This window comes from Lactuca saligna, chromosome 4, assembly GCF_052625555.1.
Source record: "Lactuca saligna cultivar CGN05327 chromosome 4, ASM5262555v1, whole genome shotgun sequence".
NCBI lineage: Eukaryota > Viridiplantae > Streptophyta > Magnoliopsida > Asterales > Asteraceae > Lactuca > Lactuca saligna.
In genome coordinates, this window is record NC_136420.1 from 213,929,137 (window position 1) to 213,947,145 (window position 18,009).

At 33.5% G+C, this 18,009-nt stretch overlaps 2 protein-coding genes across 3 annotated transcripts; one reads left to right on the plus strand and one right to left on the minus strand.

Annotated features, from left to right (window-relative positions):
- Positions 1-12,631: 12,631 nt before the first annotated feature.
- Positions 12,632-14,247, plus strand: LOC145043321 (Thioredoxin superfamily protein). 2 transcript variants are annotated; one of them, XM_078991944.1, is made up of 5 exons: positions 12,640-12,757; positions 12,963-13,067; positions 13,213-13,714; positions 13,800-13,853; positions 13,941-14,247. In XM_078991944.1, the coding sequence occupies exons 3-5, from the start codon at positions 13,268-13,270 to the stop codon at positions 14,085-14,087; spliced, it is 648 nt and encodes a 215-aa protein (XP_078848070.1). In that variant the 5' UTR covers positions 12,640-12,757; positions 12,963-13,067; positions 13,213-13,267; the 3' UTR covers positions 14,088-14,247. The 2 variants fall into 2 exon arrangements, with proteins under 2 accessions (XP_078848069.1, XP_078848070.1); XM_078991943.1 differs by lacking the exon at positions 12,963-13,067 and having other exon boundaries at positions 12,632-12,757.
- Positions 14,248-15,254: 1,007 nt separating this feature from the next.
- On the minus strand, positions 15,255-16,917 carry LOC145039014 (uncharacterized). The gene is made up of 5 exons (XM_078987178.1): positions 16,622-16,917; positions 16,098-16,412; positions 15,803-15,998; positions 15,569-15,700; positions 15,255-15,433 (listed from the first exon to the last, which is right to left on the minus strand). The coding sequence occupies exons 2-5, from the start codon at positions 16,394-16,396 to the stop codon at positions 15,329-15,331; spliced, it is 732 nt and encodes a 243-aa protein (XP_078843304.1). The 5' UTR covers positions 16,397-16,412; positions 16,622-16,917; the 3' UTR covers positions 15,255-15,328.
- Between the last annotated feature and the right edge of the window lie 1,092 nt (positions 16,918-18,009).

Consider the following 18,009-nt stretch of genomic DNA (forward strand, 5'->3'; position numbering starts at 1 on the left):
TGAAAGCTCTATGGACTTAAAGACCAAAGAGAGTTCAGATATGAAGTTACAACTTCAGCTCTTAGCTCATACCCAAGAATAGCTTCTTAATATGCTAGAAAAGCCCTAATCTTTAACCAAATGAGATCTAGAAGGAAATGAGGTCAAGGTAACGACTTGATACCTTCCAAAAGATGCTAACTAAGGTAGATAACAGATCCTCACACGTTCCTTTCTTCTAGCCACTTGCTCTCCAAGCTCTTCTTACTAAGATTCACATTCTAAAGCTTAAAACAAACAAGAATGGAGCACATGTTGGATAAGGTGTCTAAGTCCATAACTATTTCTGGTAAATACTTGACCCGACCCGGCATGGTCCATTTGGGTTGCATGGCACCATGCAATTGGATAAACTAAATGAGAGAAATAACACATATGGTTTATTAATATATTATAAGTTCTAATATATTAATAATATTATTTAATTAGTTTGATCAAGAATTAATTTAGAATTAATTAAGTGATCAAAAGACAACTAATTAAATGTATGGATTGATTATGTAAATCATCCATAACTTATATAGTGGGATAAAAGGCTCCATGGATAATCAAGATGGGTTATACCCATTGGATGGTCCATGGAGGCTCCATAGGAGTTACAAACCCATGGGTCATGGAAATAAAGAGTCATGACACATTAGGGTGTAACCCTAGATGTGTCAACACTATATAAAGCTCATGTGTTCTCCCCAAATTGGTTAGACAAAGAAACAAGAGGGATAGAGTCGATTTTGAGTGTTATACATTCTCTCTAAGTTTACTCCATAGCATTTGTGTGGTGTGTGAAGCATTTGAGGCATCACACTTGGGGTGCTAGACTCACAAGGTTTCAAGGACCACCTACCACAACAAGGTATGTAATTATATCTATTATTTAAGTTAAAATTGTTCCCCATGTATGCTAGATAGGATCATAGCCTTGGAAATCAACTTTTCATGATAATTAGACAAACATAGATCCAAGGTTATTAGGGTTGCATGTACACTTAGGAAGTGTTAGAATGCTCAACACCATCAGTGGTATCAGAGCCTAGGCTTGCTTGTTTGATTTTTGTGCAAACTGCTTGAAAAAATCGAGTTTTCTGCTTTCCGCCCGTATGAACTTGCCGAGTCCATAGGGGGACTCGACGAGTCCATGACCAAATGCAAGCTACTTGCCGAGTCAGTTCATGCACTCGACGAGTAGAAGCTGCAGTTTAAGAATTTCGATTTTAGTTGCTGGAAATGGACTAGAAACATTACCCTAAATTGTTTTGGTTTATGTAAACATGTTTTAGATGGTGTAATGTTTATGCTAATTCATTTACAACAAAAAGTTTTTAAGTGTAATTTTTTATTCATGAAAGTATTCATATTCATGTTCTTGATCTTATGATGTTTAGATGATCATAGGAATTATTCGTAACCCATATGGTAGATTAATTCATGATCTTTATGTGTTTTAATGGAGTCCATAACTTGTCCTCAAGTTATGGAAAACCAAAAGTCACTTTGCTTTAAAACCATTAAAAGAACTCATGGGTTATAAAATGAAGAATCTTCATTTTTTAAATACCCTAATAAACTCATAAGTTACGAGAAATGAAAAGTTTTGGAAGTTTACAAAACTTGCCCTCAAGTTTTGGAACAAGTAAAGTCTTGATTAAAACTTTAGTTCCAACCCTTAGAATTTTAAAAAATTAAAATTCAACCCTTATACTTATAGTATTATGATTTAATAATTATATATATATATATATATATATATATATATATATATATATATATATATATATATATATATATATATATATAAGAACAAAGTCGTCTTATCGCTAGTACGCCTCATTCACGAAGCCGGTCTATAAGGTGGGTATAAGGTTGTTGCCTATAAAGTGGCAACTTAATGGGTGTCTACTCTCACCCATCGCTTGCTTGACTGGTGGAGGGTCGTTAGACGAACGGGTAAGACAAGGACTTATAAATTATCATTAAAAGTATAATGATTATTATAAAGTAACTAAATGTTTTATAAATTCCCAATCTTAGTTACTTTAGGAAATATGTGAATAAGGTGCTAATCCATGAAATTACACTTTGCACCTTGTTTAAGTCGTTGGTGGAGCGTTTGTCGTTTACCGGCACACTAACTTGGACTTAACAAGGAAGGCAAAGGGTGACTTAAGGTTTTTCATGAGGTTGGAAGGAGCGCGTGTGGTTTACCGGCACAACGATTAAGTGAAAAACATTAAGGGTACCAAGTAATTTACATGGTTACTTCACACCTTGTTTTGTGATCCTCGGTATCCCAGTCACAAAACATGAAGGGCACACTCGAGATTGAAACATGCCATTGAAAAGTTCAATGAATCTCAAAGAATCTAGGAATTTCTAAAAGCCAAATAAAACCTAATAATTAATATTTCGTTTTCGTGGTGGAAATTGGTGAATCGTCATTCACCTACCTTTCAAATATGTTATAACTTGGATTACGGCATCCCTCTTCTAGGTTATAATATATTGTGATTGGATCCTAGCTTTAATGCTACATTTGGGTGTTTTATTAAGGATTATCCCTATATCTAAACTAAACTTACTTTCTTCTTTTCAGATGTCTTCCAACAATGTTACTCCTGGCTCAAACCCTACTGGCTCCTTCTCTCTCATGAACCTTTGTGGGAGAGTCATCTTTGATGGATCCAACTTTACTGACTGGATCAGAAACATCAGGATGGTCACTTGTTATGAGAACAAGGAATATGTTCTTGATAAGGAGCTCAAGGTGCTTGAGCCAACCGCAACTCCTGAGGAGTTTGCTGAATATGAGGCACATGAAAGAGATGCTACCAAAGTGGCATGCATCATGATGGCCACCATGACAGTCGAGCTCCAAAACTCCTATGAGGACTACTATCCTTTTGAGATGCACCAAGATATTATGGACCGCTACCATCAAAGTGCTCGTCAAGAGCGATATGAAATCATCTCCTCTATGATCACAACCCGTATGAAAGATGGTGAACCCATCACAAACCACATGCAAAAAATGCAAAGGTATGTGGATAGATTGATGAAGTTGAATGTGAACTTCCTTGAGGAGTTAGCAATAGATATTATTTTGCACTCCTTACCTTCGTGTTATGATCAATTCCGGATTACATACCACATGAATAAGGAGGAAGTTACACTTAGAAAACCTCAGGGACTCCTAAAGACCGCATAATCAGCTCTTAAAGGAAAGTCGGTTGTGACCACTCCTGCTACTACTCCAAACTCAGCACCTATCGTGGCAATCGGGAAAGGTAGAGGGAAGAAGAGAAAGAACCCTTCGAAGGGTACCAAGGGTAAGACCCTTGATGGATCCTCTTCTAGCGGAACCAAGAAAGGTTTCTTTATACCTTCTTCTGATCCCAAAGAGGCTGAATGCTTCTACTGCCACGAAAAGGCGCACTGGAAGCGTAACTGCCCAAAGTACCAGCAAGACGTGAAGGATGGGAAGGTTAAACCCAATAATGCAGGTACTTACACTATCTCATCTAATAATTCACTGTATTCTAACTCTTGGATCCTTGATACCGGTTGCGGTATTCATATTTGTTCTGAATTGAAGGGACTAAGAAGAAGTGAGAATGTGGAGCATGAAAAGATAAACTTGATCATGGCGAATAGGAAAGTTTCACCTGTCACCAAGATTGGAGTTTATACTTTATTGCTTAGTAGTGGATGTACTTTAGATTTGAATAGATGTTGTTATTCGCCAGAAATGGCAAGAAATGTTATTTCCTTTCATATTTTGTATAAACAAGGTTTTACCTTTTCTTTTGATAATGAAACTGGTGGAATAAATGCTTTCTTTAATAATGTGTTTTATTTTAAAGAATTAGCTTGTGATGGTGTGTATGAAGTTGTGTCTGTTGTAGATAACTTAGGAAATAATGTATTGTGTATTGATTCTACTAATAATAATAATTTGGATAAAGCATCATTATGGCATTGTCGTCTTGGACATGTAAGCAAGAAACGCATAGGCCAACTCCAAAAGGATGGAGTCTTGGAGTCATTTGACCTAAAGTCAGATGATAGTTGCGAATCATGCTTACTTGGGAAAATAACAAAGTCACCCTTCACTGGTTCTTGTGAGAGGGGTGAAGGTTTGTTGGACCTTATACACACGGATGTGTGTGGACCCTTCAAACATGCCACAAGGGATGCTAATCGTTATTATGTGACTTTTACAGATGATTATAGTAGATATGGATATGTCTACTTAATCAAGCATAAGTCAGAGACTTTTGAAAGGTTTAAAGAGTTTAAACAAGAAGTCGAGAATCAATTGGGCAGGAACATTAAGATGCTTCGATCCGATCGGGGTGGTGAGTATCTTAGTACTGAGTTCCTCGACTATCTAAAGGAATGTGGGATTGTCTCACAATTGACACCTCCCAGGACACCACAGTTGAATGGTGTAGCTAAGAGGCGTAATCGAACCTTGTTGGACATGGTTCATTCCATGATGAGTCGAGCTACGCTACCAATCTCATTTTGGGGGTATGCCTTAGAGACTGCCACCCATATCCTTAATCTAGTCCCTACAAAGAAGGTTTCCAAAACACCTCATGAGATGTGGACTGGAAAAATTCCTAATCTAGCCCACATCAAGGTTTGGGGTTGCGAGGCTTTCGTGAGACACGAGACTCATGAAAAGCTTGAACCTCGAAGCGAGAAGTGTATTTTCATCGGCTACCTACAAAAATCCTTTGGTTACCTCTTCTACAAACCTAGTGAGAATGTGGTCTTTGTAGCAAGGAGGGCTGTCTTTCGAGAGAGAGAGAGAGAGAGAGAGAGAGAGAGAGAGAGAGAGAGAGAGTTCATAAGCCAAGGAGACAGTAGGAGGCTAATTGACCTTGAAGAACTTCAAGAGTCAAGTGGTGAAGGAACCTCAAACCCTAGCAGTCAACTAGATGAGGAATCTCCTGTTGACCTAACTATACCTCCAGTTGTACCTCTGAGGCGTTCCACAAGGGTTAGGAAGGTACTTGAGCATTACTATGGTTTCCATATTACTGCGGAAGGTGAGACACTTATTAGTGATGAAACACTAGTAGGTCTGGATGAACCTAACAGCTATGCGGAAGCCATGGCAGACCCTGAGTCTGCTAAATGGAAAGAGGCAATGGATATCGAGATACAATCCATGTATGACAATCAAGTTTTGAACTTGGTTGACAATGTGCCAGGTCTTAAGACTGTAGGGTGCAAATGGATCTTCAAGAAGAAGACCGACATGGATGGTAATGTACACACTTATAAGGCACAACTGGTTGCAAAGGGCTTCTCTCAAACTCCTGGAGTGGATTATGATGAGACCTTTTCTCCAGTAGCCAAGATTAAGTCTATTAGGGTATTGTTAGCCATAGTTGCATTTCATGACTATGAAATATGGCAAATGGATGTCAAAACCGCTTTCCTTAATGGAAAGTTGGCTGAGGATGTTTACATGAATCAGCCAGAGGGTTTTTTCAGCACAGAGTACCCTAATAGAGTGTGTAAGCTTGAGAAATCCATTTATGGATTAACGCAAGCACCTCGTAGATGGAATCTTTGCTTTGATGAGAAGGTCAAAGAGTTTGGCTTCTCTAGGAGTGAAGATGAATCTTGTCTATATGTCAAGGCTAGTGGGAGTATAGTTAGCTTTTTGGTACTGTATGTGGATGACATACTACTCATAGGAAATGACATCCCAACTCTGCAGGAAGTTAAGTCCTGGCTTGGGAAGAGTTTTGCTATGAAGGACCTAGGAGAAGCTGCCTATATTCTAGGGATAAGGATCTTGAGAAACTGGAGTAAAAGACTAATTGGACTTAGTCAAAGTACCTACTTGGACAAGGTGTTGAAGAGATTCAGCATGCAAGATTCCAAGAAAGGAGAGTTACCCATCCAGAGTAACACTAGACTGAGTAAGACTCAGAGCCTGAGTATTGAGGATGAGATAGCAGAAATGAGTCGGATACCCTATGCTTCGGCAGTAGGCTCGATCATGTATGCTATGACCTGTACTCGTCTTGATGTAGCCTTTGCTTTAAGCATGGTTAGCAGGTATCAGGGGAATCCTGGTAAGGCTCACTGGATAGCGGTAAAGAACATTCTCAAGTACCTGTGGAGGACTAAGGACTGGGCCCTTACCCTTAGTGGGAGTGATGACTTGAGAGTTGTAGGGTATAGTGATGCTAGCTTCAAGACTGATAGGGATAATTTCCGCTCTCAGTCAGGCTGGGTCTTTACCTTAAATAGAGGAGAAATCTCTTGGAAAAGTTCCAAGCAGGAGACAGTGGCTGATTCAACTTGCGAATCAGAGTATATAGCGGAAAGCGAGGCGGAAAAAGAGGCTATGTGGCTAAAGAACTTCATTGGAGACCTTGGAGTTGTACCAGCTATATCGGAGCCTATAGAGATTTTCTGTGATAGTGAAAGTGCAGTTGCCTTAGCAAAGAAACCAAGGGATCATGGGAGATCCAGACACATCGACAGAAAATATCATTTCATCAGACATCATATAGAAGAAGGACTGCTCGTGGAAAAGAGAGTATCATCGGATGAGAACCCGACAGATCCCCTCACGAAGGGACTGGGTAGGGTTAAGCATCTCCAACATGCTAGGAGCATAGGGCTGAAGGATGATATTAGTTTTAGTAGTTAGAAAATTTTGAAATTTGTAAAATGTAATTGACATTTGATGATGAATAAAAGTTGTGTTTATTTATGAGTAAAGTGTTACTATCACTTGTCAATCGTTTACTATTATTTCTTTTACATGTTTTGACTTCCAGAATATTTATGTTGTATTACATATTATTCAAATTATCCACAGTCGGTCATATGTTGGAAGTAGATATGAAATAAGACTGTCATGAGTTGGTTGTAGAGGTCTAAGATGTTGGACATGGCCTCAACACTCATGAGTGCTCATAAATTATGAGTATTGGATTCAACCCACGCTCGCTGGCATCACTTCATGGAATTTATCTCAAGTGATCGCGAGATGGTAATATCATATAAGTCTTCAAACCTAGAGATATGACTTGTTAACTATGAGTTAGTTACGCATTGAACGTGCGAAACCGCATTGGTAACTCAATGTTATAAAACGTGCGTTTGTGTGTAATTTAACAAGTAGTAGAACAAGCATATGAGTCGAAGTTTATCTGTTCCTTCTTGGATTAGAGGCTGATATCTGGGACCCTCGATGATTTTGTTTTGACCTATGTACCGGGCCCGGTCAGAACTAAGTTGATGTGTTCAATTACGTTCTTTGTCAAACAAATCAGAAACCGGGAAACAAACTGTTGGACAATAAGCAAGACCATGTTCCATGTGTTTGTCCGACTGATATCTAGAACAAAGGATTATATGATCCCTTATCTGAAATGGCGTACCATCATCTTCTCAGTTCCGAGAGACCTTGAAAGAGCTACGATTGTCGATCGGTTCCTGAAGTATTGCAGTTATAGTTATTAGACTTATCCAAGTGGGAGACTGTTGGATAAGGTGTCTAAGTCTATAACTATTTCTGGTAAATACTTGACCCGACCCGGCATGATCCATTTGGGTTGCATGGCACCATGCAATTGGATAAACTAAATGAGAGAAATAACACATATGGTTTATTAATATATTATAAGTTCTAATATATTAATAATATTATTTAATTAGTTTGATCAAGAATTAATTTAGAATTAATTAAGTGATCAAAAGACAACTAATTAAATGTATGGATTGATTATGTAAATCATCCATAACTTATATAGTGGGCTAAGAGGCTCCATGGATAATCAAGATGGGTTATACCCATTGGATGGTCCATGGAGGCACCATGGGAGTTACAAACCCATGGGTCATGGAAATAAAGAGTCATGACACATTAGGGTGTAACCCTAGATGTGTCAACACTATATAAAGCTCATGTGTTCTCCCTAAAATCGGTTAGACAAAGAAACAAGAGGGCTAGAGCTGATTTTGAGTGTTATACATTCTCTCCAAGTTTACTCCATAGCATTTGGTGTTGTGTGAAGCATTTGAGTCATCACACTTGGGGTGCTAGGCTCACAAGGTTTCAAGGAACACCTACAACAACAAGGTATGTAATTCTATCTATTATTTAAGTTAAAATTGTTCCCCATGTATGCTAGATAGGATCATAGCCTTGGAAATCAACTTTGCATGATAATTAGACAAATATAGATCCAAGGTTATTAGGGTTGCATGTACACTTAGGAAGTGTTAGAATGCTCAAAACCCATCAGCACACACATGGATTAGGGTTTTCTGGACTCTCAAGAGGCTGTAAGGGGGCTAAAGGAGGCTAATGATCCTTTAAATAGGGTGCAAACCCCCAAAAATTAGCGTTTCATCCTCCAGCTCCTACTCGTCTAGTCCTATCTTGGACTTGGCGAGTAGGTCACTTAAACACGTGGCCTAATCCGCTTCTACTTGACGAGTCAGGGCATCCAACTCGTCGAGTAGACCTTGAAATTATGAAAATTAAAACCCTAAAGTTATCACCTGAGAGTCGGGGTGTTACAAAATCCCAATTGTTTTTTTGCTTCATTTAGGCAAACACTCAGAGGTATGGTGGGGGTTCATTTTGAAATAAGGTTTTTCAAGGCCAATGGCTGACAGAAGGTTATCACGAATTCAGTCGTTTTGGAGGTTAGTTATGACTTTTCATCACCCATTAATCTTTAATATTTTCTTTTAACATGTTATCCCTTATTTTGTAGAAGAAGTGTTCTGGTTAGACATATTGCAAATGAAAAACGTAAGATACATTTTCAATGTTTCATTATCTTATTAGGAATATATATGTTTTCTCCTGAGTATAATTGATTATTTCAACTTTACATTCCTCATTTGGGTATTGTAATGTGAAAATTCATTCATCATTATAAGAAATTTTTTGGAGGGAAGAATATTTTTGGTATCATTTTCTTTACGTATTCAGTCTTTGACCGACATTCTATATAAACAGCTGCACCAATTTCTTTCCTCATTACCTTACCCTAAAAAACATAAAAGCTAAAAAGATCAATGATCTTAGTACTTGAGCAGATGTAATGACATTAGGACCGAAGTGATGGTGGATCGATTGGGGAATGTGCATGGTAGAGTTCAACAACCAAATGCTAGCAAAAAGGCTCTTCTAATTGGTTCTCATTTGGTGAGTAATCACCTTAATACTTATTAATAACAAGATTTTAACGTTTTAGAGAAAATTGCACATTATCAACCTTTTACCTAAAAAGGCATTACGAGTTTTTTATTTGCATAAAATATATTTATTCACTTTTTCTCTTCATTTCCATCATTATTGATCTAAAAAGCAGCTACCAAGTTTGATTTCTCACTTTGAGCTTTTTCAATGAGTTAACATTTGACATGGAAAGTGAAATGGCCACATATGTTTGTAAAAGTGTCAAAAAACTGTTGTTTTTAAGTGTCCATAAGTATAACATGCTTATGCACTTATAAAAAATTATTCATATAAGCAAATCAAACTTGCTAAGAAGATGTCCAACTTGATAAATAAATACGCCTAAGTATTTCCCACCGTTTGTTGTTTTATTTTTGTTGAAATTACCAATTTACCCTTTAGCATTCACTACCAAATATTGTTAGGATTGTTAGCTGTGAAAATTTATCTTGATAAAAGGTCTATTTTTAGATTCTTGGTCATTACTTAAAAAATCTTATGCCAAGTCAATGTGCAAAAGAAATCCTAAAATGACTAACATATTGTGTTTTTTTTATTCTTTTTCTTATACATAAGAACATCCACAATAGTAAAGAACATATATGCAAATTATGGCATCATATTTTATCTTTTTTCATGTATATGACATATGTATAAAATGATTTTCTATTTTTACAAAATGAATTTTTGCCTTCACATTTATATCTGATTCAATTAGTTAAAGATGAAAGTAACCAAAATTACTTGAATATAATTCTCTTTTCATTGAATTCATTTTTTTTTAGATTTAGGGTCACTTTTGTCGTAAAAAACTTGGAATAATGACAAGTTTTTCAATGAAATTGAAGCTATTTGTGAAGAAGGTATTATTTAAAAGAAAAACATTTTCTTTTCTTTCCCTTCTCCATTTTTAAATAAAAAAATTCCATATCTCAATTATGTTTGTGGTTATTTTTTATAATAAAACCAAACAATTTTTTATCAGGTTCAGTTGCAGCTACAATTACCCTACATCATCTTCTTCTTAATAGAAATTCACTTTTTCAAGGAGGATTGCAGCCTCATAATTACTGCCTTCGGGTGCTCAAGAGGGAAACCCACACTATATATCTTCCTCTTAACTACCTTGATGAGTCTCAAGAAGGCAACAAATCTTGTAATGATCTGTGTTATAAGTAATTCTGCCATATTGAATACCACAAGGGACACCATGTGAGTGCCAATATAAGTAAACAAATTCTACCATGTTGGCTTCTGTGGACACCAAGAAGGATTCGATGGCACTTTTTCGGTTGAAAATACACCCAGATGATGTAATGCGAACACATAAAATTGTCCATTGTTATTTTGATTACAAATTAAAGATAAGTTGCCTAAAAAGAAAATTTAGGTAGGATTGGTTGTCATGACATTAACCAAAAAAATCATCTTCAAATTTATAAACAAAAGTGATTATTTGGACCATGTAGATATTTTAATCTGATGGTATAGTTACTATTCATTACCGAGTGTTTTGAGTAAGTGTTAGTTCGTTTAATTTCATGTTCCTAACAAAACATCCCTTTCATGGTTTCTGTTCTTAATAAAAGACTATGAAATACCCTTCAACCACACAACCCCAACACCTCTTCCCTAGTTTTAGACCAGTTTTGAAAAAGAAAAGGCAATAAAGATTGACCACGCAACAATTGAAACAACATGCATCCAACTCATAAAATCTTTCATAATTATATTGAATTAACATCCTCCTTAATCCTCCTTAATAAATGAAGGTTTTTTTTTTGCCACATATCAATCTCTTATGAGTTTTGCCACTTGTCATTTTGTGGTATTTTTGAATAAATGTTTTTTCCATTTGTCATTTTCTCATTTTTTTTATCTTTCTTAATTAACACATCATATTTACACCTAAATCAATAATTGCCTTAATTGAAAATAACAATTAAATTACAATATTACAACTCATATAGTATTTAACTAGGTGTGAGACCCATGTATTACATGGGTTTATTTAAAAAAAATTAAATTTAAAATTTTAACAATTTGAAAATTTTAAATTTATAAGAAAAATGAGAAATTTTTTGAATTATTAAAATTAATAAGGCTTTAATATATTGAATACATTAATATATAAACCCTTTCTAATAAATACCTTACATATATATATTACCTTATATATTAAATGTGGAACTTTAATTTAATAAAATGAAAAATACAATAAAATAACAAGTGGAAAATAGAAAATTAAAAATTCTAGAAAATACCATGTGTCTAAATGAATGAGAAGAGGACATGTGTCAAAAAACCTTTATTTATCATAGTAGAGTATGTGTGAGCCCCATGTATTACATGAGTGAGTGTATTTAAAATAATTAAATATGTATAAACATTTGAGAAATTTGAATTTATAAGAAAAATGAGAAAAATATTGAATTACTAAAATTAAAGTGTTTTTTTTTTCTCTTTTAAATTTAAACAAATCATTTAGATAAAATAATCAAAGCAAATTAATCACATTTTATTTTAAAGTTTTGAAATTATAAAGAAAATCTATTAATGAAATTGATATGCATTTATTATTAAATTTAAATACCATATGGAATTTAATAAAATAGGAAAACCACAAAATTATATATGGAATAAAAATTAATTCAAAATAACCAAAATGACATGTGGCAAAATGAATGAGAGTGTGACAAGTGTAAAAAAACCTGAGAAGATTTAAATACCATATGGAATTTAATAAAATAGGAAAACCACAAAATTACATATAGAATAAAAATTAATTCAAAATGATATGTGGCAAAATGAATGAGAGTGTGACAAGTGTAAAAAAAATCTTCATTTATTAGAGAAGATATGTTTCCTTTTAAATTCAAATTTTAAATTTTAAATTTTAAATTTAATTTTTTTTTTTGTTTAAACCTTCATATTTAATTTTTTTTTATTTTATCCAATCCGTATAATATACGGGTCTCACAATTAGTGTTTTAACAAACCAGATAAACCAATTTACATAAAATTATATAAAATCAATAAAAAAAAAAAAAAAAAAAAAGATAGAAATATTATGTTACATGCCTAAAGGACTAACAAGCATTTAGAATTTTTATATTTATCGTCATTGTTTTGACAAATCAAATAAAAATATTGCATGAGATTGTCATACACTTTATTAGTAGATTTATATAGAACCCAATTATTTTCTTCTTTTCAAGGTTTGACACCTCTAGACACAATCATAAACTTCAAAACTCTAGTGACTAGATTGTAAATAATGAAAAACCAGGGTGACGAAAATTCAAACTTTCAACTTTCAACTGTGGAAATTGGAATAATGGAGCGAGTGGTGGATAGGACAAGCACAAGTTTGTGGTGGTGAATGTAATATACTAATATGGCTAATCGGCTATGGCTTCGCCTTGTGGTGTCCTTTTCTCATCAGCGAAACTCTTCCGCCATCGCAACTGCTCTCCATTCTTCACCTTACAGGTACTATTTCATGTCTTATTTCTCTCGAATTACAATCGACATAATGTTTTTATCCATTTTTCTTCCTTCAATCTCTTCATCTGCAATCGTAAGCTACATTCATTCCTATTGCGTGATTGCACTCCCTGCTGTTTAAAATAGTCAGTTTAGAAAAACATGCGCATCGTAGCTGTTTGTTTTGACCTGAAATGTCATCCGATTATAGGGCTCTCGCAGAAAATTTTCTCAAGGTAAATCAAGTTGAATCTGAAGGAAGAAGGAATTGGGGATTACGTCTATGAATACATTTCAATCGAGTGCTAGCAAATAGGTTTGTCTTCCCATGAATTCTCACTGCTTTGTGAATTCGTGAATCAAGAAACTTCTCTACCAAATAAACAGAACAACTTGTTATAAAAAGCGAGAAACAATTACGCAAACGCAGTTACTTATTGTTTCATTGCCACTTGTTACAGTTTACGCACATCAAAAGTGGAATTGCGAAGGGTATCCAAGTTAGAACTATTCAAAATGCCATGGTCTATACATTCGGCACTACATAAACATCGAATCATCTTAACTTGTGCAAAATTCAAAAATGGGATAACAGAATTCAAGCATCCTTCGACTTTTCCCTCTTCTCTTCTAAACACAAATTCCATATTGAAGAATAATAGGAAATTGCCATTGATTCAGTATCATTATCATCATCCGCTCCAATGTATTATGAGTAATGGAGATGAAGAAGAGTTGTCTGATGAAGATGAGGAGCTTTGTCCAGTTGAATGCGTGAGAGAAATCAAGAAAGATGAGGAATTAGTCTCAGTTTTAGAAAAAGCAAAAGAAGCTAATTCATTAGTTGTGGTTGATTTCTATCGAACTTCATGTGGTAGTTGCAAATATATAGAACAAGGATTCGCAAAATTGTGCAGAGGGTTGGGTGATGAAGAGGCCCCTGTTATCTTCTTAAAACATAATGTGAGTTCTGTTTTTTTTCTTTTCTTTTCTTTAATAAATTACGTTTCTTTAATAAACATTTACATGATTTCAATCCATAATGCAGGTGATTGATGAATACGATGAACAATCAGATATAGCAGAAAGACTTCGAATTAAGGTATAAAAAGTGCGAGGTATTTCCTATTTTTTTAATTAAACATCATTTTTATTTTATTTATATTTATAGTTTGTAATAAATATACAGGCAGTGCCTCTGTTTCATTTTTATAAAAATGGAATATTATTGGAAGCTTTTGCAACGAGAGATAAGGAGCGGATTAAAGGGGCTATAGAGAAATACACAGCAGCACCTGCTTCTTCTACTCCTGCTGCTGCTGCTAAAAATTCGTAAATCGTAACATATTATCATAATTAATTCATTTTGGTTATTTTATATATTCTTATTTTGTGGAAGATGTGGTCTACAAAGATAAGAATGAAAAATTGAATTAATGATTGTATAAAGGAATAAAATCATGTTATGTCTATGAGGAAAGGTGAAGTTATCAACAGTTCTTTGATTTTGTTGCAAACTATAATACGATAGATATCTGTATCCCTTTTTATGCTTTTTATCTATCTGATTATTTTACAAATGGATTGCTTATTTTTATAAATAAAATTGAAAAAAAAAAAATAGTGGCCTCTTTGCCCAAAACATGGCAAACACAAATGAAGACCAACAAAAACTACAAAGGTCGTATGTAGGTAGATGCACTAGACACAATATCGTCCAAAGAAATACAAATCAAACTCGTCATAGCCATGCTTCATATGCGATGGATGTATTAGACCCAAATTTGTCTTCGTTATGCAATGAGATATTGAGATGCATTAGATCCAAATTTGTGGAGAGAGAGAGAGAGAGAGAGAGAGAGAGAGAGAGAGAGAGAGAGAGAGAGAGAGAGACCACACCGGTTAATAATGAAATAAAAAAAGGCAAATATAATCTTTTTATTTATATTTAAGAAAAACTAATAGTGTTAGTCATAAAGATTGATGGTACCCATAGTTCACCCAAAAAAAAGGTTTTATAAGGATTATTTAAAAAAAAAAAAAAAAAATTTAAGTATCATTTGTGTAATGTTGTCTAATATTTATAAGCATGTACATTGGAGGCATTGGAGAGGAGATCAAGAAGGCACTTCAGAAAGAATAATGCAATCTTTCATCAAACTTATTAGGTTGTTTACTTGTTTATACATCCATAAAATCATAGATTAGTTTACAACGCCTACATATTTTGGTGAGTTTAACACTTTCAAAATTATCATGTAAATGGAGTAAGTGTGAGTTTGATCCAAATTTTGTACTAAGGTATATTGTATAAGGTTTTGAATCTACCATAAAGATTCGCAAATCTTCTTCCTACGCTTCCTAATACTATGTTTTTACATAAATTAAGTTTGCCATTATTATAAATTATTTTCTTAATAACTTTCATAAATCTATGGTACTTACTTACCATGCCTTTTCTTTTAAATTCAAATAAATAAATCATTAAGAATAACGCTAACAATAAAACATCAATCTAAAAACAGAATTCATGAAACTAATTCATGTTACACAAAAATAAAATAATTATGATTATAATTATGATTTATTAACCGGAACCCCTGGCCCATAAATTAAACGGCAGCGATCACTGAACGAACCCACCAGTCGAGACGCCACCTCCTTGAAGAACATGGATGCTACCTATATAAAAATAAACAAAACATTCTTTTAACTTAATACATTATTTAATTATTTAATTACATTTAAATATTTATATTTCTCTAGTCATTAAAATATAACAAAAGATTTTAAAAAAAAACGACGAAAATTACTTACCTGTGAATATAATGGTGATTGGAACTTAAAATCTACAACAAAATGAAGGTTACAAGTCCCTGGAACAGGTCCTGGATTAAACTCCCAAATGTTAATTAAATGGTGGAAAACGCTACTTTTTGATGCAGTTGTCTGTAAAAAAATATATACAATAAAACAAAAGAGTTTTGGTTATGTGAAAAAAGAAAAGAAAAAAAAATTGTGTAAGATAAGTTATAAAGGTGATTTTATGACCTTGATTAATTTGGGTTTAATTAATTCGACATGAGAGACATAGCTTTCAACAAGAAGCTTAAACCCAATTTCCAGCTCAGCATCAATAGATCCATCAGAATGACGTTTCACTATGTCTGATCTTCTACACCATGGAAGAAAATCTTGATACATGTCAACAGCAGCAACAACTGCATACATTTGCTCTGGGGAATATCTAACAAAAACGATGAAAGAATCTTTCTGATTACACCATTGTAGGAGATAAGAAATAGGAAAAAGGGTGAATAACTGAATATGATTATTAATTTATTACCCCATAATACAAGTCTCTTCATGAACTTTTGATAAACCACTTTTATTCCCTTCATCTCCATCACCGATGCCAAGAAATCCTCTCCTTTGAATACTCCTATTAAAATGTGAAAAAGGCAATTCTACTTCATGATCATGACTACTAACGATTGGTTGACATGTTTCGACTCTTGAAATGCTTCTGAAGCATCGATTTTCTACTTTGGAATTGTTCCTTAAGCATCTGATTAACTGTCTACCTCTGTTATTGCACTTAAACATCTGCCCAATGGCCTTTGAAGTTGAGACCAGCGATGCCATTGGAACAGATAAGGAACTGAAAAGAAACATGAAATTCACATCAGAATGAAACCCTTGTTTCTAGGGCTACATCAATAGTCGTAGAAAATAGAAATTGACTTCATATTATTGACAGAATCGATTAATCTCGTGAGAAACCAAACGAATGAATATCTTAGCATTATAAAACAGGTTTTAGTTACGATGTGGCATGAATGATTAGGGAAATTGAAAGAAATTGCGTACCTTTGAGATCGAACTTGATAAACAGAAATCAACGTAAGAGATAAGATTTTGGGAAATTGAAGTTGAATTTCGTTATGTAACCGTAGAAGAGAGGTTGTGCGGGTTTTGAGGGGGTTAGCGTGGTTGAGATTCAGAAGATGAAGCCATGGAAGATTGAATGAATGATCGAAGAGGTTTTGGGAATGGAAGGAAAAACAGGGTATCCGTCTAATTTACGAGTGGAACAATTTTTTTGAATTTGAAGTGTTAACCCATAATCATTACCAACCCCATACATCGTAAATGAACTTATGAAAGCGATTGGGAAGCATAGAATGCCTATTTCCCTGAATCTGAACCCAAATCTAAACCCACATTTCAACTTTTTTTTTTTAATTAATTAATTTAATTTAATTTTAACGGATTTGAATAGACTATTATTTTTTAAAATTTTTAATTTAATCTTTGTTATTTTTGTTTTATTGTACATAATAATTTATTTATGTTTTAAAATAATAACAAAAAATATGGTGTTAAATAGACCCTACAAATCAAAGTCAAACTAAATTCAAGGTACTCAACATTATCAAATTCAAAATTTAATAACTTTTCATTCCAAAGCCAAAGGGTTCATTAAGGGGGATTTTAAATACACCAGGAATACAAGTCAAAACCACTTGTTGAAAACTGGTTAAGTTAATTAAAAAAATACTAAGTAATAATGGTTTTATTGAATGAAAGAGGTTACCGATTTCAAAACTATTTTAATATATTTGTTTCCTAATTTAAAAATTAATAGATTGTATCCCTATAATTTATGAATATTACACTTTTAATCCTTGTTTCAAATAAAATCACTAACTTATTCTTCTTTTTACTTTGTTATTTTCTTTTAACAGTTTATTATTATTATTATTATTATTATTATTATCATTATTATTATTATTATATAACAATTTTATTTATTCTTTATTTTAATACAGTTTGTATAGATTTCATATAAATTTTTTTATATGTTCAAATTATATATATATATATATATATATATATATATATATATATATATATCAAAATTACAAAAGTGGTCCTTATGATTTGCTAAAAGTCACAAAGTCAATCCATGATAATTTTTTTTACGAATACGGTATCCGTGGTTTTCAAAACTTGCATGAATGACCCTTTTTGCTAACGTCCTATTGTACATAATTTGATTTTTATTAATAATTTTCATTCGTTAACCTAAAAAAACTATTTTTACGTGTTTATTTTTATATATTTGTCGGTATAATTTAAGGTGGTTAACCTTTTCTTTTGTTTATTTTTTTAAATTACATGGTTTTTTATAAACTTTTCGGTTTAAATTCGAGTTTGTTTACGTTTCGAACAATAAAAATAACGATCACAAACAA

Excerpts from the sequence above, each read along its gene's own strand:
- LOC145043321 (XM_078991943.1), top strand. The coding sequence starts at position 12,663 with ATGGCTAATCGGCTATGGCTTCGCCTTGTGGTGTCCTTTTCTCATCAG. Across the intron at positions 12,758-13,212 it reads CTCCATTCTTCACCTTACAG|TTTACGCACATCAAAAGTGG; the intron begins GTACTATTTCAT and ends CACTTGTTACAG. Across the intron at positions 13,854-13,940 it reads CAGAAAGACTTCGAATTAAG|GCAGTGCCTCTGTTTCATTT; the intron begins GTATAAAAAGTG and ends ATAAATATACAG.
- LOC145039014 (XM_078987178.1), bottom strand. The coding sequence starts at position 16,396 with ATGGCATCGCTGGTCTCAACTTCAAAGGCCATTGGGCAGATGTTTAAG. Across the intron at positions 15,999-16,097 it reads GAAGAGACTTGTATTATGGG|ATATTCCCCAGAGCAAATGT; the intron begins GTAATAAATTAA and ends CGTTTTTGTTAG. Across the intron at positions 15,701-15,802 it reads TTAAACCCAAATTAATCAAG|ACAACTGCATCAAAAAGTAG; the intron begins GTCATAAAATCA and ends ATTTTTTTACAG.